This window comes from Camarhynchus parvulus, chromosome 4 (assembly GCF_901933205.1).
Source record: "Camarhynchus parvulus chromosome 4, STF_HiC, whole genome shotgun sequence".
NCBI lineage: Eukaryota > Metazoa > Chordata > Aves > Passeriformes > Thraupidae > Camarhynchus > Camarhynchus parvulus.
In genome coordinates this window covers 26,728,338-26,753,549 of record NC_044574.1, presented here as the reverse complement: position 1 = coordinate 26,753,549, position 25,212 = coordinate 26,728,338, and the positions used below count along the sequence as shown (strand labels likewise).

Below are 25,212 nucleotides of genomic sequence, written 5' to 3'. Positions count from 1 at the left end.
AGGTTGCATGAAAGAGTAACACAGACAGAAAAAAAAATCTTTGGGGAGAACAGTGACACTGACCTTCCACAAAGGTTGGAATTAACATCACCTAACCTTTGCTTGGTAAAGCAAAGTTGATAGGCATCAAGGATGAACTAGTTAGCTCAGCTCCTGCAGATGATGGAGATTGTGAAGGAGCTTTTGCAGAAAACTCTTTCCATCTCTCTCTAGGCTGCTTCATGAAACAAAGTTTTTAGCAGTATCCGGTGTTTTGTTCCATATAGCTTGTCCTGGCTCCATGGTGTCGCTAAGCTGTTGCAATTGTTGGTGCAGCAATGCTGAGAACTGGGCCAACAAACTGATCCAGCCTAAGAATGTTGTACTTTTATTAAAATCAGTGCTTCTACTATGAGTTTCCTCAAAGAAAATACAACATTAGATTAGCTGTGTTAAGGTGGGAGAAGGTGCCCAGAGAAGGTATCTTCAGACAGTAAGCCAAGGTTTAGACAACTGAAGTTTGGTGAGATGAACTCTACCCACGTCCTACCAGATGTGTAAAAGAACATAGTCTGATATTTCTAATCATAAATTATAGTTCTGTATTCCAAGAAAATATATGTGACTTTCCAGGAACTTGGTCAGAGGAGGATGGTGAGGAGAAGAGATACAATGATAGTTGACATAAGATGTTGGAGCAAGTCTGGAACAAGCTTGTATAAGTGAATGCATGAGAGATATTCAAAATTAATTATTCAATCTATTTCAACTCTAAAATCTTGGGTAATAGCAAGCTAAAATAAGTGAAAAATTAGAATTATTTTTTAACTGACAAGCTTCTCTAAATAGTTGTGACCTAATTCTAAATCATTATCTAATGTTTACTCAGAGAAACTGGTGAAGTGAGGATGTGTCCTTGGGTAACAGCATAACTGCACAATTCTGTACTTGTAACTCAAAGTGATGAAGCTTTATAGAAAATGTAGCATGTCTGTAGCTTCCTCTGAGTACAGAAATACTGTAAACTACTCAGGATATTTTTCCAGTGTATTTTCCTTGGATTAGTGTGACTTGAAATCTTAGGAAAATAGTAAAACAGATTGAAAGTTCTTCCTTTGCTAAAATATTCATAAGTAGTACATGAAGAGTCATTCAGATTTCAGCAATTCTTATTCTCACTTACAGAGAGTGCAGTTTGAATCCAGTTTTCCAGCTACCTTTAGTTTTAATCTGTATTATTCTAGCTCTAAGTAGCTCATCTTCCCTTCCAGGAAATATTTGATGTGCAGGAATCAATAACAGAATTCCTAGCTTCTTTGAGGCACTCAGATGAGGCACAATGCCTGCCAAGGACTTTTTCAAGTGTTTAAGTTCTCATAATACTCAGTGTGTCTGACAGAACTCTAGCTCCAGCTGTAGAGACATGATGTTCTCTGAAGCTTTGTTGCTTTATCTTTCAAATTTTAGCTGTATATTTATACTGCAGTCAATTGCTGCCAGTTTTGTGGTTTCCTGTCCTCTGTGGGTCATGTCACGTCTCAGGGAGGATTTTTGTTTGAAGAACTGCTGCTTATTTCAGTTGGGTGTACATTATGCCTCTGTACATCTTTGATAATATCAAAATTAATCCAGCCAAAGGTGTTTCTCTGTATTCAGGTCTGATATGGGCTGCATTCACCAAGCTAATAGTACATAACAACAAATATGAGCTCAAGGTGGTACATAACTCACATCCACAGCATTGCAAAAATCTGAGTATGAGGGACTTCTGCCGGAACAATGGATTCATCTCCTCACAGAAGTTCTTGATTTGGACTTCACTATTTTCCCATCTGATTTAGTTATTCTAAAGAAATAAAATAGGAGGCAAAAACATGGGGTGTTCAAGCAACATTTTATAACAATATTGTCATGAATATGACTGAATTCATATGCAGTAAGTATTTCTGCAGTCTTTTGACTCAGTTGAAGTATTACAAGAATTAGCCATTTGGATGATTTTTTGTTAATATTACTTCACCTTTGAGATTAAATACTCAGTGAAAAATAATTTTCAATGCAAAAATTAGGATCTATCATTCTGAAAATATTGGGACTTAAACTTTTTAGATAAAAACGCTTCAGTATAATTTTTCTCCTCTTGTTCTGTCTAAAAAAAGATTGGCAACACCAAAATGATTTTGCAAAATATTATCACTGAGCCATTTCTACCTTTAATATTTTAAATTTTTAAAATCAAAATATTGACCAGGAACAATATCCAATGGGGAAATGTAGCTGTGTCGACCAGAAGTATAAACCCACATTTTTCAATATTCACTAGAGAGAAAGGATAACATGATAAAGTATGACTTTTGTGACAGAAACATATTTGGAAATTATCTTCATTGCATCCTTAATAGTGGAAATAATTATGTAAGAATAAAATATAAATGTATCTTGTAATATGCTATACAAAGGATAAACAAAATTCTGATAATAAAAGAAAGTAGGCTGTGTTACACAACAAGGAAATATACTTAATGCATCAATCCCAGATAATATAGGGGAGGATGCTTCACCTTTACTGAACAGTGGGCTGTCATTGATGGCCCATGGTTGGTGGGATTGGATAAGTGGAATAGACAGAAGTTAAATTATATGAAAGCTGGATTAGTAGAGTTACTAATAAATATCACACTGAACATTAATCAAACTGGACTAAAAAAAATTCAAGCATTGACATTAATTACCTTTATGTAAGAGTAATTTGTACAGAAATAAATGTCTTTAGCATTTGCTAAAGATATAAACAGCATTTAGATGTATGGCATCTCTGTTTTACATGTATGTGTTTTGCAACAGGTTAGTAGCAAAGATGAAGATTTTCTTGACCTTTCGGTTGATGTGGAGCAGAACACATCGATTACACACTGTCTAAGGTAAATGAATGCATCTTTTCAGCAGATAGCTCTAACTGCCAGATTTTTCAGGTCTAGTAGGTATAGAAATGAAAAGTACAATAACATTTAGATTTGAACTTACCCTAAGCAGGAGAAAAAGACTTTAAACTGGATGTTTCCTCTAATGACAAAATATACATTATTGTACTTTGCTTTACGCCCGTTCTCTTTCAATGTTTGTATTTGAAAGAGGAAAATAAATCAATTTTCAGGGAAAATAATTGATTGCTTTGTTGTGTGGAAGAATTGCTGCAGAATTATAATTGGCTTCAAAGAGATTTAAGTGTGCTTGTCTTTAAGCTTCTACAGAAGTGCTTTGTTGATTAAGATTCATAGACATATTAAAAGTTAAGTGTGTGTTTTGCAGAATAATTGCTAGAGTCCATAGAGGGCAAAATATTTCAATAGTCTATTTTATTATCAGAAATAGCTTATTCTGTGTCTCATCCTAAAATTATGTGAAGTCTTTTATTCAAAATTTCTGTTCTGCTCCTAGTATATTCTTAACTTAAAAAATCTAGACATCAAAAAAATTTTCAGTCGTACATGAGTGATTATTCTGGGAGATTTAAAATGTCCAGAGTTTTGACATTAATGCAATAAACCACTACCTATATTTAAGACAATATATTGCTGTTCTAAGGTAATGATTATTAATTGGTCAAACTCCTTCAAACTTCAAAATTGCTATCAAGGTTGATATTGCATAATTCAGTTATTCTGGAATGCCTAGGAAGGGTTTCCTGGTGTATCATCCAAGGTGAGAGTTAAGAAAGAGAAAGAATGTGAGGTACTATTTTCTGAATCAGAAAGCAGTGACTTCTCTGTGAATACAACTGTACTAAGTAGCTTCTGTTATAATTTAAAGTTTTTTCCTTCTCCATTTCTGTTCAGTCTACCTTAGGATACTGTAGCAGTCCTTAGCCCTCAAGTAGCCCACACTGTGTTAATTAGCCTCCCTGTAATAGGTGAGCAAACCAGAGGCTTTGGAAAGCAGTGCATTCTCTTTTTCTCCTGTAGTCTCTTTGCCTCTTCATAGTAACCAGTAGTTGAATCTTTATTGGTATTACAGGCTTTTGTTTGCACACTTTTGAGTTCTTCACTGGAGCCACTACCCTGAACTTGCCAGACCTTTCCCTATGGTCTTCAAAGTCAGTTTGAAACCCACTGAGCTGCAAGGGTGCTGCAGTGCATTTTGAGGCCCTTTCTAATCTGAGTTATTATTTGGTTCTGTAGTACTGGAGACTGAGCTCTGGCATTTTCTTACAGCTGAGTCTGGTGAACATGTTAAAAACTGCTGCTGTATAGATGTTACCATCTGTCCTTTGGCTTTCTCCAGTTTTTTATTTACATTCTTGATCTTTTATCTTCTTGGAAAAGTTTTGTTGGGAATGGTCATTTTATGTAAAGGCAGAGTAAGTACTTCAGTAAAAATACCAATAGCATTTCTTCTACTGAACAGACAGTGACTGTGGCTTAAGACATGCAAGAACTGCATCTGCACAACTGCAACCAACAAGTGAATGGTGGAGTTGAAAGTGACTCCAAAGAGGTTATCCCCTATTTCATGACAGAGAGGATGCTTATCCAACCTGTTCCAGAAGATCTTTTCAGCAGTATTATCTTGATTGTCAACCCCAGTTCTTCCTGTTCTTTAGTACTAATAAGTTTCTCCGGCTGTGTAATATGAATCTTTGGTGTTTCAGTTCAAGCCTATTTCTACTTGCCCTGTGTACTTGAGACATAAGCCAGGGGTTGCCCCCATTTCCCTTTGCAGTAGCCTTTCACATACAAGAAGAATGTAATCACTTTTTAAAAAATTTAAACAGCCTAAGGTCATTCAACTTCTCCTTCTTAGGCTATCTTCTCTGGATCTGTACACATGTTTATTACTCTTCAGCCTTCTCTCCTATTGCACTTCTCTCTTGAACTCTGTCTTTCTTGAAGTTGCTGTCTAGAACAGGACATAATATTCCAAGACAGATCAATACAATTCTGAGAAGAATGAATGCCCTAAGTCTCTTTATGCATTCCAGTGTAGTGCCTTTACTCCAACAGCATGACATGCATTTTGAAGTTTATCCATTGCTCCTTTTGGAAATAAAGGAAAGCAAAATTCCGATTTTTCTTTTCTTGGGGTGGGAGGTACAGGCCACTATTTACAGATTGAACAGGAGGAGAGTTATCACCTCTCATCTATTCTATTGTAGCAACATTTCTACTTCTGTTTAGAAAACATATATTCAGTTAGAAAATGGATTTCCTCTCACTGCTGCTGGTAGTATGCATTATTACACAAAATGTAAGTAGTTTTGTGGTTTCTTTCAATGGGAACATCCAAGCTGGGTGTTCTTTTTGTAATCATTGCTGTTTCCTTTTTTTTAACAACTGCTTTGCTGTGTCCTAATAGCTTTAAGGGCTGCAACACTTTAAAGGTAAAATACAGAAAAGCTGTGCAAGATAACATTTAAATATAATTAATCTCTTTACCACTACAGATGACTGTTCTTTTATTTCTGTAGTTTTTCAAAATGTAAAAAGTCTTTGAGTTCTCAAGATGTCTAAAGGACAGAAAGAATACAAGCCTCTGGCATAGTCTAAACTCACAGGATAGACAGCTGGGCCTGAAGCAATAAAAGTCTTATAAAAAATATAGTATATATCCATTGTTTTTATTTCCACTTGGAGTTGCAATGTTTATCAGTCAGTTTGATCCTGACTGGTGTAATAATTTATATTGCACTAATAATTCTCTCATCTCTGAAAACACCAAATTAATACTACTTATGCATATAAGCAATAGAAAGCATCTTTCACACTGTAGCAGAGAGGTTGTAGAAGCACAAGGTCAATGATAAGTTGGCACATCTTGAGCAGGTATATTTAAAAATTTCTTTTTCTTGCTAAAATAGCATATAAGCAGAATGCAGACTGGACCATTAATGGAATAGGAGAGAGTTGCACATATCTTGAAACTAGCTTTGCAGGTCTAGAGAAGGGTTCTGCAAGGCTGCAGCTCTTGCACATGCAGACTTTGGGAACTCTAGTCTGTTGTTTTTAACTGTTCAACATCTATTAGAAGTGCCATGCTGAAAATTCTTGATTGCTGAAAGAGTTACTGAAGTTGAAATTATTTCAATTCTAACCATTTTTCAGTGAAACATTTTTTTCTAATAGTACCAAGAATAGATACCACAATGCTACTAATAAATAAATAAATACTACTGAATAATACTAATAATAGATATTAATAGCATCAGATTAACCAGTATATTTTAAAAGGAATTCAGAAAGTCTTTGAGTTTAATTAACTTTCATGGGAGACTTGGAACAGAACAAACCTATATCTATCAAATTTCTACCATCTGCACATGTTTCTTCATGTTAGAAAAACATTTTTCCTTGCTTCACTTTGAGATGAGAAGAAAACTAATAAATTCCCCAAATTTGTTTGCTTTTTTAAAAATTGAGACTGTAGGCTTTGAAAATAAATATGAGACTCTTTCTCTAACAGCCAACCTAAAACTTTCACAGGCACTTTCTACTGAGTCTTACATTCCCTGCACATATAACTCATCTTTAATATTTTCTAAAATTTCAGCTATTCACTTATCTGAAAGGTTACCATGCTTTTCAGAGGAATTGGCTGAATTAAATTAATTTTATGTTTAAATTAATTTTATGTTTAAATATGTGAAATATTGATCTCGCATATTGAGATCGGTGTTTACCACTGAAGCAAATCCTTTCCAATAACGTTTTCTTTTCTTTTAGATAAAAAGTAGTACTTATGATCAAAATTTAGCTGTAACTTATCTTTCAAAATATGTATTTTTTCTAAATTTCAGCACTTTCTCCTCAGTGTTAAGACCTTATAAAGAAAATAAATCAGTAAAATAATCTCAGTTATTAAAAATATTATGCAGTCATATGAAGTGCTTCTTTGTCATGCTCTTTGTCAACCTTAAACTTTCATGAAGTTATGTAATTAACTTCTAATATCTATGCCCTAGCAAACTATGTAGTCTTCATCTCTTCCACCTACCTCTATAGTGATGATGTCAGGAAGAAATAGTCATCGAGAATCCTCCCTTTGCCTTGTAAGACAATTCTGGTTCTCCCTGCCGTGAGAGCAGGCTAAAGTTGCAGACAGTGTGGATTCAACCTCCATGAATATGAATTGCGGTGGTAGAAGTGAATTTATTTGTGTCTGAATTTGCCTGGAGTTCAGAAGCCTGTCAGAGACAAGGTAGGGACACTCAATAAGACAGTTCTGGAATTCTAATATAGCTATTTAGGGCCCAAAGTCACAGGAAGACCCATGTGTTTAAAATGGAAGATAGGTGCTTATATCTGCATTCACAGTTCTCAAAACTCCTGCTCAGCTGCAATGTAACACAAGAGATGACAAAAATAATTACTGGGGGATTTTTTTATAGTTAAGTGGTGCTAGGTACCTAAAATTTTGCTCCAAAGCATATCAGCACTGTGACTTCCAGCAAATCTTTTCTATGAACTGAGAGATGCTATCAGACCAGCCTTCCACTGCCTTTGTCACTTTAAAAACTCAATCCAGAAATATCTCAAGTGTATTTACTTGATCAGGATCTACAAAATTTTCTATACCAGCTGCCTCTTTCCTTTTTTAGAAAATGGAAAAGTATAATCTATAAACTTCTGGATGACTGTTCAAAAGATTAGAGGATGCAGGAAACTAAGTTCAATTTATTCCTTCTTTGTAAGAGGATTCAAACCTTTCTTATGGAAGAACACCATAAAATGTGAGATATCTGGGGATGGCAGAAGTGCACTTAAAGTTGCTTTATTCTCCAAATAATTTAAAAAGAAATAGAATGGATTAAGTGATTATACCCAAGTCTGGGCAGCCCCTTTAAGTGAGAGACCAGACAGAGGTCCCATTTTGAGATACCTGACCTTTCATTTGTGTCATACAGAGGGCCTCAGCTCCTAATATAACTTGCAGCTGGATACCCTTAGTCCATTGGCAAACCCCAGTACAGTCACTTCAGATGCTTTAGAAAACTGGAATGGGTGATGATTTCATACTGTGTGTCTTTTGGGTTCCAGTTCATCAGCCCAAGTAAATGTATTCATATCCTTAAAGAACTGATGATTGTATTTATTTACAGAGACTTCAGTAACACAGAGACACTATGTAGTGAACAGAAATACTACTGTGAAACTTGCTGCAGTAAACAAGAGGCACAGAAGAGGTAAGCAAGGAGCAGGCTGTTTCACCATGCCCCTCCTGGGCTCTGGCAAACTTACTCTTTGATATTTGTTTTGTTTAAATACCTAGAAACCTTTCATCCCAAATGCATTCTCTGTGTGGATGAGAGAACCTGCAGGCAGATTTAAAGGCATGTGTCATAGTGTAGAAGCTACTTCGAGTTGATTATTGTTACTTGCAAAGTGCTTTTATAATGCAGCCATTTGCTTATAAGGGGAAGAGAGAATGGCTTTGAACTGGTCAGGTGTTCATCATATGTGTTCTTAATGGTTTCACAGGATGAGAGTAAAAAAACTGCCAATGATTCTTGCCTTACACCTCAAGAGATTCAAGTACATGGAGCAGCTGCACAGGTACACGAAGCTGTCCTACCGGGTCGTGTTTCCCCTGGAGCTGCGGCTCTTCAACACCTCTGGCGACGCCGTCAACTTGGATCGCATGTACGACTTGGTGGCTGTCGTCGTTCACTGTGGAAGGTGAGGTGCCTCCATGTGTATCACAGGCTACTGGCAGGTGTTGGCCAAAGGCTGAGCTGTCCCTGACAAAATATGGGGAGAATGGGAGGCAGGAGTTACAGCCTGCTGCTGCATGGACTTGCGCATGTCTTGGGCTGAGCCATTTAACCAACATCCCTCACAGTAAATCAGTACTTAAGAAATAATGTTTCAGGTCTCCAAAAAGCACACATTTGGTTTAAATTGATAAAACTACCTCCTTCCTCATAAGACCCCTTAAGAAAGTTGGGAGCCCGGACTTTGTCAGGGCCAAAGGCTGTCATCATGTCATCTGTTGTGAGACCTACACATGTCATCGTGTAGGTCTCTCAACAGATAATTTTGGTAATTTTTCCCCCCTATACTTAGTTCTTGCAGTTTTAAATGTATTTGATGCCTACCATGATCAACTTGTTAAGTGTTCTGTAGGATAATTCACTAAATGGTCCTGGCACAGATGAAAATAACACCTTTAGCTTCAGTTGATTAGCCTTGCAACAAGTTAAAATAAAAAGGGAAAGGACTAAATGTCTAGAGTACCACCACAGGTGGATTTACCATGTTTAAAATAACAATTAGTTATAATTCTGCATTCACAAAGAAATGTGACTTATCAAAATGGACTCAATAGTAAATTCTAATATTTTGGGTTTTTGTTTTGCTTTCTAGTGGACCTAATCGGGGGCATTACATTACTATTGTGAAAAGTCATGGATTTTGGCTCTTGTTTGATGATGACATTGTAGAGGTCAGTATGCTGAAGGTCATGAGTACAACTTTTGTATAAATGTTTGCTTCCCTGCTTGGGAATTCCCTGCTTGGGAATTCTTAAAATTCTGATCCAGAACTGGCTAGAGATTACCAGTCTGCAAAGCCACAGTTTGGTTGTAATGTTTATTTCAACTCTGTTAGGAAAAAAGATTGTAAACAAAAGTATTAATCCTATAGTTTGTGCTCTGTCAGTGTCAGAGGTTTTTTTTTGTCTCATAGCAACATCAAAGTTTTTAATACCAGACTTAAAGAGTTTAATTTTGAATGTTTTCTATATCTACTAAAATCAATTTAATTCATTAAAACCTTATCACTTGGTAAAATTGAACTAAGTAAAGCTAGAATTGCTGTAGAATTTTCAGTTTTGAATAGGGAAGTTACAAAAAAGTCTGAATTGTGTTGTTGATCTGGGATTGCCTGAATGTAAATTAGAGTAGAATCTGTCCCACAGCTATTGCAGGTTCTGTCTGAGCACTCTGAAATTCATTCTTATGCAAACCCTTTACGTCTTTGTGGCACACTGGCAAAATGGGTTTTGAGTCTGATTTCCCAAGAGGTAAGGAAAGTGAGAGCTGGAATGCTGGATGGGGCAAGTCTTGAAGAAGATTTCTGAAAATTTGAGAATGATGGGATCACATGGTCACATTTATGTGTTTTAACAGTGTTCATTACTGCATTCCAAGGAGTCTCTCTCTTATTGGAAAAAGCCTAATTCAGTTATGTTCAGTGACAGAAACATGCCTATGAATTTCATGAGTGAGATCAGCAAGGCTCAGTCCCTAATCTTTACCTTTTCACTGCTTAAATTGCAAACAGAATTTGCTAATTGCAGTCATTTAATCTGTCTTTAGTATTTGTTTTATCTGGCAGCATATTAAAAAATTATTTATTTTGCAGAAAATAGATGCTCAAGCTATTGAAGAATTCTACGGTCTGACCTCTGATATATCAAAAAATTCAGAGTCTGGCTATATTTTATTCTATCAGTCAAGAGAGTGACTTGGCAAACCGTGGTGACTGCACACAAGGATGCTGCACACAAGGGAAGGCGCCAGCTCCTCCGGAGTGACTTTTACACAGCCCACATCCCGGATGGTTGAACAACAATACACTGTCTCCTGTTCCATGGTTTATGTGATGCTGACTGTAACCGTCCATTCTTGACATGCAGAATTTTGTTTTAGAGAAGGGGGGTTGTTTGTAGTTTTTAGGTCTGATTGAAGAGCTAATTGAAGTCAGATTTTAGTGGAATTTATATGGACTAACATTTACAGATAATGAGTTTTGGATGTCAACTGTTAAACCCAATCCAGCTAGAGTAGTATTTTATATGAAAGTGTTCATTACATTTAGGACAAAATTATTTAAAACTTTCTAGATGATTTTGGAGTGTGTTGATTTACAAAGCATTCCTTTAAATACATCCTGACATATACTTACCCCTTTTAAGTGTAAGGAAAAAAATCAGTTTCATGATGATTTGAGTTGTGGTTGTATAGGGGATTTTTTTACATGTTACTCTGCTGCAGAAAATATATTCTTCCAAAATCATTTCAATCTTGATTGTTAAAAACTTTCAGAGTGTAATCACAGACCTAAAATTCACATAGAGGGATTTAAATTACACTGGAACTAAGTAATTCTGTATGTTCAGCCACTTTGTCATGAGATAGTACAGATGAGGTGAGATTTCAGAACTTACAGAGCACTGGAATAAAGGGAGTAAGATCACACATATGATACTGAGATAAGTTGCTTTTATAAAGATTGAGCTTACATTTTTGTTAAAATTATATAGATTGTTTACTTTGATTGTGTTGTGATTGCAACACTGCTCACATGTAACATATCCATCAGGACTGAAATTATCCAGTCCATTTAAATAAGCATTGTTTGTACATAACATAAGACACAACTTGATCCTGCGATTTTCTAAATACCTGTAGGTCCCATTTTCATTTCTCAAAACACAGTCAATTTCTTAGAAACATGATACATAGCAACCACTAGTGTACATACTATCATGTATATATCATCCTTAACATTTTGGTCATATTTGACAGAGTTTTGTCACCACAGAAACAGATAGGGATCTGGAGTGCTTGATTTCCAAATTAGTACAAAAGACTAAGTTTGTGATTTTTCTGGATTAATTTGGCTGGCACTTGTCATGCACTGGCTAATAAAATTTCTGAATCCACCTGAATACATGAATTTGGCAAAGAATAACAGTAAAAGAAAGTATCAATGGGGTTTGAGAAGGGATTGATAGTGGCTTGAGTCAGTGGTCATGCTGGGTAGCTACCTTCTTCAGTTTGCCATTATACAGCTCTTGAACTTCAGTAGCCAAAGTCCTATTCCCATGACATCAACAGCAAAAACACTCTTCTTGTCTTCATGGGAACTCACAGTTCTAGTATTTATAAGGAAATATTCTCATCCTACAAAATTTATTTTGTAACTTGTTACATTTTTATTTTGTAACCTGTTACATTTTATTCACTTATTATGTATTTATCAGAAAATGTTGATTTTTGTCCTTTTTCCTTAAGAAGCCTGCCTGACACTTTATGGTCAACACTCCCTTTCAAGAAATGGCTTTTGAAGTGCAGCTACATCTCATATTTTAGTCTTCTGTAGAAAAGATAGTAATGTTTTTCGTTGTACTCTACTGTGAACGTGAAATATCTTTTGTGAAATATTGGTGAAAATTAAGTAGCTTCCACTGTGACATCATTTGAAGTTCAGTTGGATTTTTCAATGGTCATTTTGTAAACTAAGGCATTGTAGCACTTTACGCTGAATGAGAAACAGAAGTGGACTTTCCAGCAAAGATTATTTGTGACTTATCATGTTATTATACAGATGCAAGGAAGGAGACATAGAATGTAACCTTAGAGGACTTAAGTGAATGAGAGTAGTGGTCTACAGAGATCACTCACATGAATGAAGGCTGGTATGCAGGCTCAAGACAAGCATATTTAGGATGCAGCTCTTAGTCTTTTATTGATGTTAGAATGAAATGTTCTGTCTCTAATACAGAAGATAGATATCTTACAGCAGAGTTCAACTCCCACTGAGACCCGGGAGCTTTTCCACTGAGAAGCTAAACCTGCAAATCCCGCTTTAATTGATTTATTTATAAACACTCAGAATTTCTGTATAAAAAGATAAAAATTACTGGCCTTTTAAAATGGATAATGTTTCCTCACTGTGAATGAAATCACTTTCTAGATCAGCATTAATCAGTGCTGGATCAAAGGTCTGTATTTTGCAGTTTACTACTGAACATTCTTACAGTATTCTTTTGTTTTAAAAGATTCAAAAACCAGATATTCTTAAGGTCATCATTTGAATCTTCAGGGCTCATGTTTATATGAAAAGTAAATTTTCATAAAAATAATTTTTAAATCAGTTTAATTTTAGGAAACATTTTCCTTATTTCAATAGACCTATGTGCAAACTGGTTTTTAAAATGTTAACAGTTTGAACTAATATTTAAATGCTAAACTGCAGAATAATAATCTGTTTTTCTCCACTGCAAGACAGCTTTAGATTGTAAAACATGCAGATCATTGCAGTAAGTTATTGAGAGGAAAATTACTAGAATAAGCTGTTTCATAAAGTGTGAAAAAGCATTTCTAATTCATGCTGGCCCATGGAAAGATCACAGCACTCGTATCACGGCAGTCCAGCATCAGTAGTCTGACATCAGCTCTGAAGCATTGTGGAATACACAGCTCATATTAACATTGGCTAAACTAAGGAGCATTTTCTTTTGATTAACAAAGTTGTGGTCACAATTCTGTAAATTGGATCCAGTCCCCAGTGTGCTGAATGTCTTGACTTCAGTCCAAAAGCTGTCTGTCACAGCTGTATGAATTGTGCCAGTCTAGGCAGAGGAACTCTTCTTTGTCAAATTAAGCACATTCAATCAAGTTTTGCAGGACTGGGATCCCCACAGGATCAATCACACGGTGTAAAGTATTTCAGTTGGTTAAATAAAGCATAATCCCTTTTCTCTTATGTTTATGCATAGATTTCCAGTCGCTTATGGAAGAATGGAAAAATACCTAAGACAATAAAAGCTTTTCAGCTAGCAGCTAGAAAACAAAATGCTAGCACAGATCTCTAATACTATTGTGTGCTTCCCTAAAATGACTATATTTTATGGTGTCAGGTTCTAGGTATATTAGGTCTAACAACAATTATTTCACATGCTGTTGCTGAGATGAACTGTCCATTTATAAATACTATGTTCTTTACTTAGAAAAAAACCATTTTTGTCTTGTCTGTGTTTCCACAGCACTGCAGTGCTGATGAATCAGTTACCTTAGAAGATGAGCTCAGAACTCAGCTTCTGTATTTCCAAGAACAGACTCTTGGGATTTTATGGCATTTCTAATGTGGGAACATAGCAGAGGGAGGCAGAAGAGTGGAGTGATGGAAAAGGCATAACCTATGAAACAGAACACCTTTTTGAAATTAGGTCCCAAAATGATTCCTGTCAATTCTACTTTAACAATTTAGTTACCTCAGAGTACTAGACTATGTATGAAAAATTTTGTTCCTTTAGCAGTCGGAGTAAGGAAAACAAAGTAGGAGTTCCCTTCTTATCAGGTTTAGTATAAATTCAACTGAAATTCACCTTACACGATGGGCCCTAAAGTGCTACCACAACCTTTTATCTTCAGACATTACATTTCAGTCACTCTTCTGTTTCAACAGCATGTATTGGCACCTGACTTGACAGCTTGCAACTGCCAGTGACTTGATGCCTCTCAACAGCAAACCCTTTTTGTTTTATCTCTTTTTTGCTGCTTGTGGCTGATAGTTGTGAGCAGTGTTTTACAGCTGAATGAATACTAGAAATTTTATTAAGTTTTAGCTGTGTACCTGTTCTTTGCTAGTATCTTTTAGAAGGGTTTGTTTTAATTTATTTTTCTTTTGTTGGTCTGTTACTGTATTTGTATAATAACTTATGTGGTTAATACTATTTTTTTGCTTTAATTTTAATGTATTTTTTAAAATGTAATCAACCCAAGCACTTTAAGCAACAATGTCAATCTTGTGAAATTCCAATCAGCTTAATATTTTGCCTTTTTCTTACTGCTTTTGGAGTTGTTTGCTTGTGATCCAATATATCTAGTTACAACTCAATTTCCATTTTTAGGCTTGTAGTCCTAGCTGGGTTGTAAAATTGGAAAGCCCAAGCATCTTCATACATATTTGTTCATGTATAAAAAGTACCTGATGAGCGGCACTCTCTGCACATTTCACAGCCTCTTGTGCTCTCTGCCTGCTGACCCATCTGAGGATGACTGCAATACTTCAATCTGTGACACGGTTGTCAATGACTAGAATTTAGAATAGTTGCAGTTCTTACGGGAGAATTCTCTTTTACCAGACTCAGAGTCAGCTGTCAGTCAGCTGATAATACAGGCATTGCTCTCTTTGCCATTTTATCAGTGCTCTGTTTGGTCTCAACTGTGAATAATCTGATGAGCCACAATTATTCTTGGCTACTGTGTGTGTGTTGGCAAGGGGAGCAAATTTTTGCATCTTTCTTCTCTTCACTTGGGCCAATATGAAGCAAAGAGATAATGAAGTAAGATAAGTGCTTGTGTAAAATGATGGTTTTTAGAGGGCAGCATCTGTGGTTTCCATATCAGAAAGCCAGCGACTTTCTGTGTTGTTAATGCAAGGGTTATTCCTAGTGCTTTAGATACTGTATTTTCTTTGATCAATGAAAAGACCAGAACTTTTTCTGTTGAATCTGTTCTGATACTGAGGTGTTTCTTCTCAATTTAACATGGCCCTTACTATGTAAACAGCCCTTGGCAAGGCTCAGTATACACCCATTTAATTTCTTTTCAGTTAATATGCATTACTTCAAAGAGATTGCTTGAATCTATCTACAAAATTTATTCAGATAACACAGTTCTTTTGCATACAGGGTCAAATAACACCTATCAGGAGGTATGTGCCCACCTGATGGGACCATCTGGCTAAACTCACACCATTTTACATACTAATGATTCTTAACCCTCTAGGAGGTTTGGTTGCTGGTTTTTCCTGACTGATTTAATACAAAACTGCAAATAACTCCCTTTATTCATGATCTCTTGCTATAATTCTTTAATGATTTCTGTTTCATTTGGTTATCAAGACTGGGACTATTGTATTATGTAAAATAAATTAACTTGTGTGTGCCATTCACTACAGTCAATTTAACAGCCTAGTGCTTCTGATGAAGGCTGTGGCAGGTGGCAAGAATATGAAAAAGTAACTTTTCTGTGATAGCACAGTAGGTCTATAGGAGAAGCTGGACTGACATGCAGCTTCCTAACCTCCATCCTCTAGATAATCCTGACCCTTCTCATAGGATTCCAAAGTGGCAGGACTAAGCCCTTCATGAAGACATCTTGCAGTTCACCAAAACATATTTCTTGCTGCAGTAGATAATTAATGAGTATTTGCAACCCCTCTGTCCCCACTCCCCAGAATCTCATTAATAGGTATACATTCCTTGGAGAGGCTGAGCTTAAACCTCAGCTTTGTATTTGCAATGGTGTTCATGTTTGACATGTCCCACACCAGACTCTGGCCACGTACTAAATTGTTTCCTAGTCCTCTCCAACTCTCATTCGAACAGCAAGAGCAACATCAGGGCAGCCATGTTACAGGTGCCAGTGCTTTTCCTGGAGACAATTTTCTAATCTCAGTGGCTTTCATTAAAAAACCTAACACAAGCTCCATTACTTATCATGATGCTTTAGGAGTAAAGCCACCATATCTTGCATGGATATGAATGTAGGGTAGCAGGAAGAAGAAAGAGAAGAGGATGAAATATGGAAAGGGTTGGTTTTTTTCAGAGGCTTTGAATATGTATATCTGTTTGTAAATATATAGTCCCTCTCTACCTTGTCAAAATGATGCAATCATAATAAAACTACTTAAATTTTGTGCTAGTTTTTTTAATGGAATAAGAGGTAGCAGAATTATGAGGCACACAGTTGGGGACACAAAAATACTGGATTTCTAGTACAGCGTACAATACTCGGTGTATGGGTACAGATTAATATCTGCTCTTTTTAATCATCATGTACATGTAACTGAACCCTGCACCACCTGCAGAACTGTAAGATAAAAATCATGTTGGTTATTAAGGTTGTAACATAAGAAAACAGTATTTTCTCCTGTTAACATGTTTATATTTTACATAAAATAAACTCTGTAGCTGATCTCACTTCCATTCAATTTGCTTTGACTTCAGCTGGAGTCATACTAAGGCTGAGTATTGATGTTGGTTGTTACACAACGTTTTTGAATGTCAGATGCCTGTGTTCTTACAGATGACAAGACTACTGATGCTTGCTTTTTATTTCATTTAATGTGATGAACACATTTTAAGTGACTTCAGAGAATATTTCATTCCATGGGCTGATTGACTCTGAAGTCAACCAGAGTCAGCTGAAGACTCTGAAGTCTTAAAAGAACAAGTTTTGCAAGTAGTTTCTGGATTGTCTTGGTAGAATATACATACAATTTCATGACTGAGCTATACCCAGTTAAAGCACATCACTATTGGCCTTGTCAATTTTTAAGCTTCAATGTTTCAGCTAAAACTGAAGAGAATAAAAATCAGCCAGAATTGAACTGCCTTTTACATCAGGAAACAATGAGCCCTTTCAGCCTGGGATTTTACTTGTGACTAATGGAGTGGAAAAGGATTTTGCTACTGAGGTCTAAAATTTTGTCAAAGAATTGAAAGGTTCCTGTTGTCTGCTGATTTTCCTTTAGTTGTTCATTAACAAACACAATTTACATTCTCAAAAGTGAGGTAAATAAAAGGCTGGAGTTTCTTGCTCCTGTCTAAATGGATTATCTTTATTCCTTCATAATCATTTAGGGAGCTGAAATCAAACATAGCTGTCAAACTGCATGTTGCATTTATATCTAACACACTCTAAGATTTATGGCACATCAGACTATCAAAGGACTGGGTTGAAAAACACTTCATAACTTACAGTACATGTTTCCTTTCAAATTAAAAATATTTTGAGTACCTTTAAATTTATTCCTGGGTTATTACGACGTAAGCATTTGACTGCAGGATGGAGACGGAAATTTAAAACACAGGAGATGACTGAACTAAATAGTCACAAATCCATTATTTTAAAAAATTTTGAAGAAATAGAATTTATGGTGTACAAATAAAGAAACCAAGAAAAAGTTTCCATTGGTAGGATTCATAATCACTGTACATGGACTTCATTAGAATTTCTCTCACTTCAGAAATGCACTTTCCTAGAAGCTGTATGATGTTTACCTGTACCTCTGTTCCTTACTCTTGTATGAATTAGATTAATAATTTTACATTAGACTGGGTCATGTTCTGTGCACCAGATAACCAGAGAAATGTTAAAAAATAAAATTTAATCTGAATTGAAAAGTCAGATATAGTAGAAGGAAATTGTAAGGTTATTCATTTAATTGTAATCACCAGACTTCAAATGATATTTATTAGATATGACTAAATATGACAGGGAAAACGATGTTCCACATTTCTGGAGATATCAATTTCCTCATATGCTTGTGTGCAACTTAAAAATCTAGTACAAATTCTTAAAGAAGAAAAATAGGACATCCATTTTCAATACATGTACACACACACACATATATGGCAAGAGGACATTTGGATTGTCTGTTCTGAAAAAAACTCTTATTCATTTTTTTTACAAATACTTAGAGATCACTCCATCACCTTGTTAAATTTCACTCTTCCTCACTGCAAAATGCAGAGTTTAACCAGTCACAAACACTTCACCTGGTGCTAATGGTGCATTTCATCTCACCATGAATACAGAAATAGCAAAGGAGTCAACACCCTGGAGTTTGCAGGTTGTCCCAGGATGAATGGAGAGACCTACCAGGATCAAATAAAAGTCAAGAGGTGGAGGCTGATGAAGACTTTTTTCCAAATCCCTGCAAGAGTAAAATAAAGAGGTCAATGCTGAATGAAATTTGGAATAAGACAGAGTGAAACAGCCTTTGGATTTCATTTGACACACATATAAGAAATATTCAAGTCATGTACAGGGCAGAACCGAAGATGTGCAAAGATGTGGAAACAGAAGATACAGACATCACCCAGTATTGCAAACCAGACATCACAAATGCTTAGAGAGCAAATTTTAGTATCGATCACTTCACTACAGCTGTAAGAAGCTTCAGGTAGGTTTGCAGCTAAACAGTGGGATTAGTAATAACATAATCTGGAATAAACTTTCTTATAGCATCCTCATAAAAATTCTGGTGAGCAGAACTGTGTTTTCTGAGCAGCTGTAAGACATGGTAATGTGTGGAACACTGTGAACACTGGAGAAGAACTACTGCTACTACTACTGAATGTATGATTATTTCTGCTCTTTGAAAACAAGTTTCAGGAGCAAAATATAATCTTAAATTCTATTTATTCACTAATCGTGTAATTCTCACTGTCATTTATGAAGCAATTTTCATCCTCAAGGTAGTTTACCTGATAACCAAATAAACTTTCAACTCTTAATTTGGTGAAAATGGTAGAAACTGGGTAAGGTGTGCCAAAATCCATATATATTTTAGATAACTTCAACTTGAGCTGAATCTGGCCACCACTCAGCTAGAACACTTGAACTGTAGGAATATTCTCACCAGCTCCTCAGTAGCTACCTTGATGATCTCTTCACTTTTGGCGATGCCTGGAGACGCTACCTAGACAGAGGCTAGACAGAGCTAAAGGATAAAGGTGGGCATTTATTGAAAGGCCTTCACAAGGTACACCTTGGGCAGTGCAGGAGTCTCACAGAGACTACAGCCAAGATGGACAACAATCACAAGTTTTTCAGACAGACAGAAATTTGGTCTATTTGGATATCAGAGGTTAATTGTCCAATTACACCTTCAGGTAATGTAATCACACTCCCCCAGTTTGCTCCCCCCAATTCACTTTTTGTTTGTTTTTTGGGGCCTGAGACAGTAAGATGTCCTTGAGTTTCAGGCCTATAGAGAAATAGTTTTGGCTGAATAAAATGGAAGAACAGTAGCTGACAGGCCACGGAGTTTTAGAGTTATACACTAAAGCAGTACTGACCCGAAGAATATAAAAGCTAAAACTTAAGGCATCACTGGATGCAGTTCAAAGTGCAGACCCTGTAGCACACTGATCCAGTAAAACCTGATGCCTTACTCTCTCTAATGCAGCTCATCTTGCCTGGAATGCACTGGGGCAGCCGAGGTTACTCAGGAATTTTGTCATTACAGCACTTCACTTTCCAAGGAATGGGTTGGTTTTCTTTTGCCCCTTAGTATTCATTAACTATTACACACTAGCAGAAAATATTAGGTAAAGCAAGGATGATGTCACTTATTTATGGTTTATTTCTCTTCCTTAATTCTGGATATACATTTTCAGATGAACAAAAGTATTCTGAGGTGAGGTCACAGACTGTTTTAGTTCTGCAAGATTGGCAGTTCAGTCAGAGAGCAGTGTTGACTAAGGCAGTAGCATGACAGTCTCTTGCCCATCAGAATATGGCCTTGAGGACAGCATAAAGCCCAAAAGAATTCTTCCCCCTAATCTTTACAACTGTGATATTTTTAAATACTCAAGCACAGGTTGCAAACTCTACTGTTGACATTTATGGGATATTTCTGGGCATACTGCATCACTATCCTGTCATGTTGTTTCAACCAACATTGAATCAACCAAACTTTTGTATTAACATGCTTTAGAATAATATTCAATATTTATATTAAATTGTATTTTTTACTGTGACTTAGAGAACATGGTTCATTATAACTAAAATTACACATTCATGCTTATTTATTGTTCCCAAATGCAGTTACAGAGGATGAGGAAAGACATTAGTTTATGCTAAAATAAGTGGCACTGCAGAGGACAGACTATGCCCAGCCGGTGTTTGGTGTGGTAATGGCTGTGAATAAAGGCTCACTGTTTAGTGTCTCTGTTTAGTTGTCATGACACTTGTAAAAGTAATGTACCTGGAAAATGTGTTCCCTTAATATAGTAAATCTCTTGCTCTCACCCTTGTGCAGCCAAACCCCACCTCCAGACACTGAGCTGAGAGCAAACCACTTCATTCATCATGCTCTAAAAACAGTTGAACCTTATTTATCCAAAGGTATTTTACTCAAAATCTCTGCACTATGATAATGAGACATATCTCCCAGGTGATTTTTTTCATGAAAGTGCATTGAATGTTAATTCATTATACCATTTCTTAATGAAAAAAAAAAAAACCAAGGTGCAGATCCTCCTCCAGTGGCAGTCCTCTAGTGACATTTTGTACCCTTTTCATTGAGGTGTTGGATTTTTACTTCCTATTAGCCATTATGTATGGGCTACATTATTTTTCCTATTACTGCTGTGATTTTGGACAGTATCACCTACTATTCCAGCTCTCCTTGAATGGAAGAGCACTTATCTTCTCTTTCTCCAAGGGATTGCAATGTCAGTTCACCAACTTCAGTGAATTTTGCAACCACTTATTAGCCCATACTATTGGGTACATTCAGAGGACCCAGCCCCTGGGAGAATATGTTCAGGAAAGCAGCAAGAAGGCTGTAGATTGGATAGGCAAATCTGAGCTTTCCATTCCTACCCCTGTCAAGAACTCATTCTATTACATGGGACAAAATGCAACCTCTCTCTTCCTCTACTTCTCAACCAGAAAATGAGCAAGCCAATATTTATATATATCAGAGAACTATGGAGCTTAGATTAGAGAAGTAGAGGCTGCCACTTAAATTACTCTTACATGCACAATAATTAAGTTGTCACATTTTTTCCCCTTTTCAGGCACTCATCAGTTAATAATTGCAGCACTCCTTTCAAGGAGGGAGATTTGTAAACATTAAGAGTAGTTAACTGCTATTTGACAGAAGATTTTTACAAAGACAGCAAACAAATGTCCAGAGGTGGCAGGAATTAATTCAGTGATAAAAATGTTCTCCAAATTTGTCATAAAAGGTCAGCACTATTGGATTTTATTTCCAAGCAACATTCTCCTTCCTAAGGCCAACCAAAGTCATTGCAAAAAAAATCAGGTCCAGCTCACTGTCTCTCACCATGACTACATCTAGTGGTTTCAAAGGAAGGGAAGAAAATTCTATTGGAGACAGCTTATGAAATAAATGACCCATTAAAGATCACTTCCTTAGAAAGCAATGAAACTTTACAAGGGAAAGAAACTTTCTATCCAAGCTTGCTCAGTTTATGGTTGCTTTTTTTACAGATAGGAATTAAGCTAATGGGTTATGCACTGTGTATTGCCTCATTCTAAATGTATTTGCTTAGCTAATTCCCCCCTAAAGAATTTTGTTATCCATAACAATTTTCCAGGTATGCCTTAGATAATGAGATGCTATCATGTTATTTACAGCATTATTTATTATTACTTATCTTGGGCCCTTGGAATGATTACATAGATACATGAATATCAACAAAACTGACCTAACAAGCATAAGGCAATGCTAAAAAAACAACCAACCAACCAACCAACCAACCAACCAACCAACCAACCAACCAACCAACCAACCAACCAACCAACAAAAAAAGCTGATGAACACAAACAAACAAACAAACAAACAAACGAAGCAGCTCTTTAATGTCTTCATAAAGTTAAATAGCCAAAAGGTGAGGCTTTTTATGGAAACATTTTTTTCTAGAACTCTGTCCTTGAACAATTTTACTCTTGGGTTTTATACTCTTAATTTTAATCTTTTTTTGGAAATCTGCAAAGCAGAGAAGTCAGCTAAGTCATGGCATTGTTCTGAGAAGGAAGTGGTTAATGTCCATGAAGAGGAGTAAGAACTGCTGTGTTCCCTTTATAAAGGGCAATTCCTCACCCACATGGGCATTTGGAGCTTGTATGGATCAGGTTTCCAAATAACCCACGTTTTGAGTCTGGAACAAACAATATGCACCCTGTAGAAATGAACCATCCTCAGCTGTCACTGTGATGGGCTGGTGGCTTAAAAAGCTGCTGCTCATTTCCAATGTCTGTTTTTATCAGGCCCTTTTAACTGGTCACCAAACAAAGAAAAGGCAAAAGCATATACAATCTTTTCTAGAGGAAAATCTTCATTTAGCTGAATGTTAATTTTATAATGCTGTCCAGCTACAGCAGAATAATTTGCTTTTGCTTCCTCCACACACCCAGCACACACACAGCCAGGAAGAGACTCTACAAAACATTCTCAGCTTCTTTGAACAAGTAAGTAAAGCCATGTCGCTGGGTGGCTTTTCTGCTTAACTAAGAGACTTCACACAACGAATAAGTGAAGTCAAGGACTTTGCATCACAAGGTCACTGTCCCTTGGTTTCAGCTGTATCAGCTACGTGAAACAAAAATGTTTCATTCTACTCTACTCTGTTTTCATTTGGAGACATTTACCAGGTGTTGCCTTTACTCTTCGGTTTCTACTCAACCTTCTACTAATCACCTCAGCATTCCCAAATTTTGGGAAATCCACAGATCTCTTAAATCCAGACCTGAAACCAGTTCCAAGTTTTATTAATTTGATGTGAAAACATGAGTAATACTTGTTTTTAGAAGCAGCACACCCAACTAACCTCGCTGCTAGGACTGTTCTGAGTTTGGTAAGCCATGTGGTTCAAATCCATTTACATGGGGTGAAGGCTGGACAGGTTGTGCCCACTTTCCTGCTAGGGGATACAGCAGATTAGATAACTAATATAAGTGCATAATACAGGAACTTCTAAGCAGCAAGAATTTTTTCTAAACAGCTTTTACTTTACCCCTTTTACTTGCTTCTCGGTCAATAGACAATTTCAAACACAAAGAATATCGTGCACTCAGGTTGGAAATCTGTTTGAGAGAGTGATGGAGAGGAGATCGATGACTGCCTCAGGCATGAGCTTCAGGGCGTGGGCATCCTTATGCTCTGTGCTGTACTGCAATGCTAATGAGAACACCAAATATCACCCCACTTGTTACTTTGTAAAAAATATTCTTAACACCATGTATTCCCACCCAATTGTTTTGCAACAGAAATGTCTCTTCCCATTGCTGTTTCCTCTGGACTGTAGTAGAGATATTAATTCATAGAAGTTGCAGTGGGAGAAAACTATGATTTTATTTCTCAAATATTTTTTTTTTCTTAGCAGCAGATGAATTCTCACACTGAAATCATTCACACTGGAATTGTATTTTCCCCCCGTGAAAAAGCACTGCTTTTCTTTCTTCCAAATCCTACCTGCCATCCTTCCTTAACTGGAATTTAATAAAAAGCCTAACAAAGCAAACCCTCTGTATCTCAAGTAAAAGACCAAGTGTCAGTGGACAAAGTGGGCCCAGGCACTGATGAACATGGTCTGATGAAAGATGAGCTCAAAACAAAGCACTTTATCCAAATAACCCCCAATTGGCATGAATTATCATCATTACATTCATGCAATATTTGATACATATTAGCAGATGGGAAAGAAATCCTCCCTTTTGCATGGTACAACTCAGTGTGCTTTGGGGCATTCACTAAAGTCAGCTGGAGCAGTTTTTATCGTGCTGTGTTGGAAAGCTGTGCAGGACAGCCAGTAACCAGGTGTCTGTTAATTGAAAGTACATAATAAAGCTCTCAGCTCAGTGCATGCTGCTGTGCTTGCAAAGACAGTGTGGGGATCGTGGCCCTTGGTAGCTCATGATGAATTTCCTGCTGTTATAAGCTCTCTGACAGTTTTGCCTGTGCTTTCTAGGACAATTTCCAAAAAAACTGAGTCAGAAAAAACCAAAAAAGAGCCAGGTTTCTGGAGAAGCCATCAGCTCAAGGAGCTCAGTTCATCATGGAAGAGCAGGGTTTTGAGGTCAGTATTTTTTTCTCCTCTCTTTTAGTCCCTGGCTGTAAACTGACAACTTGTGTAAGGACAACTTGTAAACAAGGAGCTTGAATAAAAACATCTTCTAGGCTGTTTGATCAGGAGTATGTTTGACAGAGGTCTCTCTCTGGTGTTGGGAGCAAAGAGAATTCAAAAAAGGCATGTGGTAAAGCTTAAAAAATATTTAAAAATATTCTGATGCTACATTTCTTTTGATTCTTTGCTGCCTGGGTCACTGATCAGTATGTGTTTTGTCTCTGTGGAAGTAAATTTCCAGTCTCTGATATCAGAGAAAACAGAAGTTAAATTGAAAACTACATCTACTCTTTAATTTTTTTATGATTCTTTTCACATAAATCACTTGCATTTAAGCTGCCTAAAATCTCTCACAAAGATCTTTTTTTATTATTTGCTATAGCACCAAATCAAGAAGCAAAATTTTTAGTTTACTGTATACCTAAGTTATAAACCCCCATTTTACAGATTCTGACATAATATATAGTCATTATTTACTTAATTTTTTCCCTTCAAAAAGGCTGCTATGCCTTCTGGAACAGGAGAGGGAGCAAGTCTGTAGATCCCTTTACATGTGTTCATCCAGGTAAAGTGCTGGACTGGAGCAGAGCAACATGCCAGTGACATGTGGGCAGTAAAGCCCAGAGCTCCTAATTCTTATATTTTCTTAGGCTCCTCAGGTGCCCTTGGCACACATCCACGCCCCAGACCACTTTTACTTTTTCCCATGCCCACTGGCTTGTATGACCCTGCGATATTTACACAGGTTGATGGTTTCACCAGTAAACCACCTGCTCTTGTTCCAGTAAAGAGTCACCTGGCTCTGAGGAGGGCTGGAGTTCCACTAATTAACACCACTAT

General features: G+C 36.6%; 1 protein-coding gene across 2 annotated transcripts in view; it reads left to right on the top strand.

Annotated features, from left to right (window-relative positions):
- The window catches only part of USP46 (ubiquitin specific peptidase 46), a 34,474-nt gene extending 17,688 nt beyond the window's left edge, over positions 1-16,786 (top strand). For both annotated transcript variants that reach the window (XM_030947387.1, XM_030947388.1), the window contains exons 5-9: positions 2,824-2,900; positions 8,072-8,155; positions 8,451-8,648; positions 9,336-9,414; positions 10,335-16,786. In XM_030947387.1, coding sequence (XP_030803247.1) covers positions 2,824-2,900; positions 8,072-8,155; positions 8,451-8,648; positions 9,336-9,414; positions 10,335-10,436 — 540 coding nt within the window. In that variant the 3' untranslated portion in view covers positions 10,437-16,786. The remainder of the gene's footprint in view (positions 1-2,823; positions 2,901-8,071; positions 8,156-8,450; positions 8,649-9,335; positions 9,415-10,334) is intronic.
- The last annotated feature ends 8,426 nt before the right edge of the window (positions 16,787-25,212 follow it).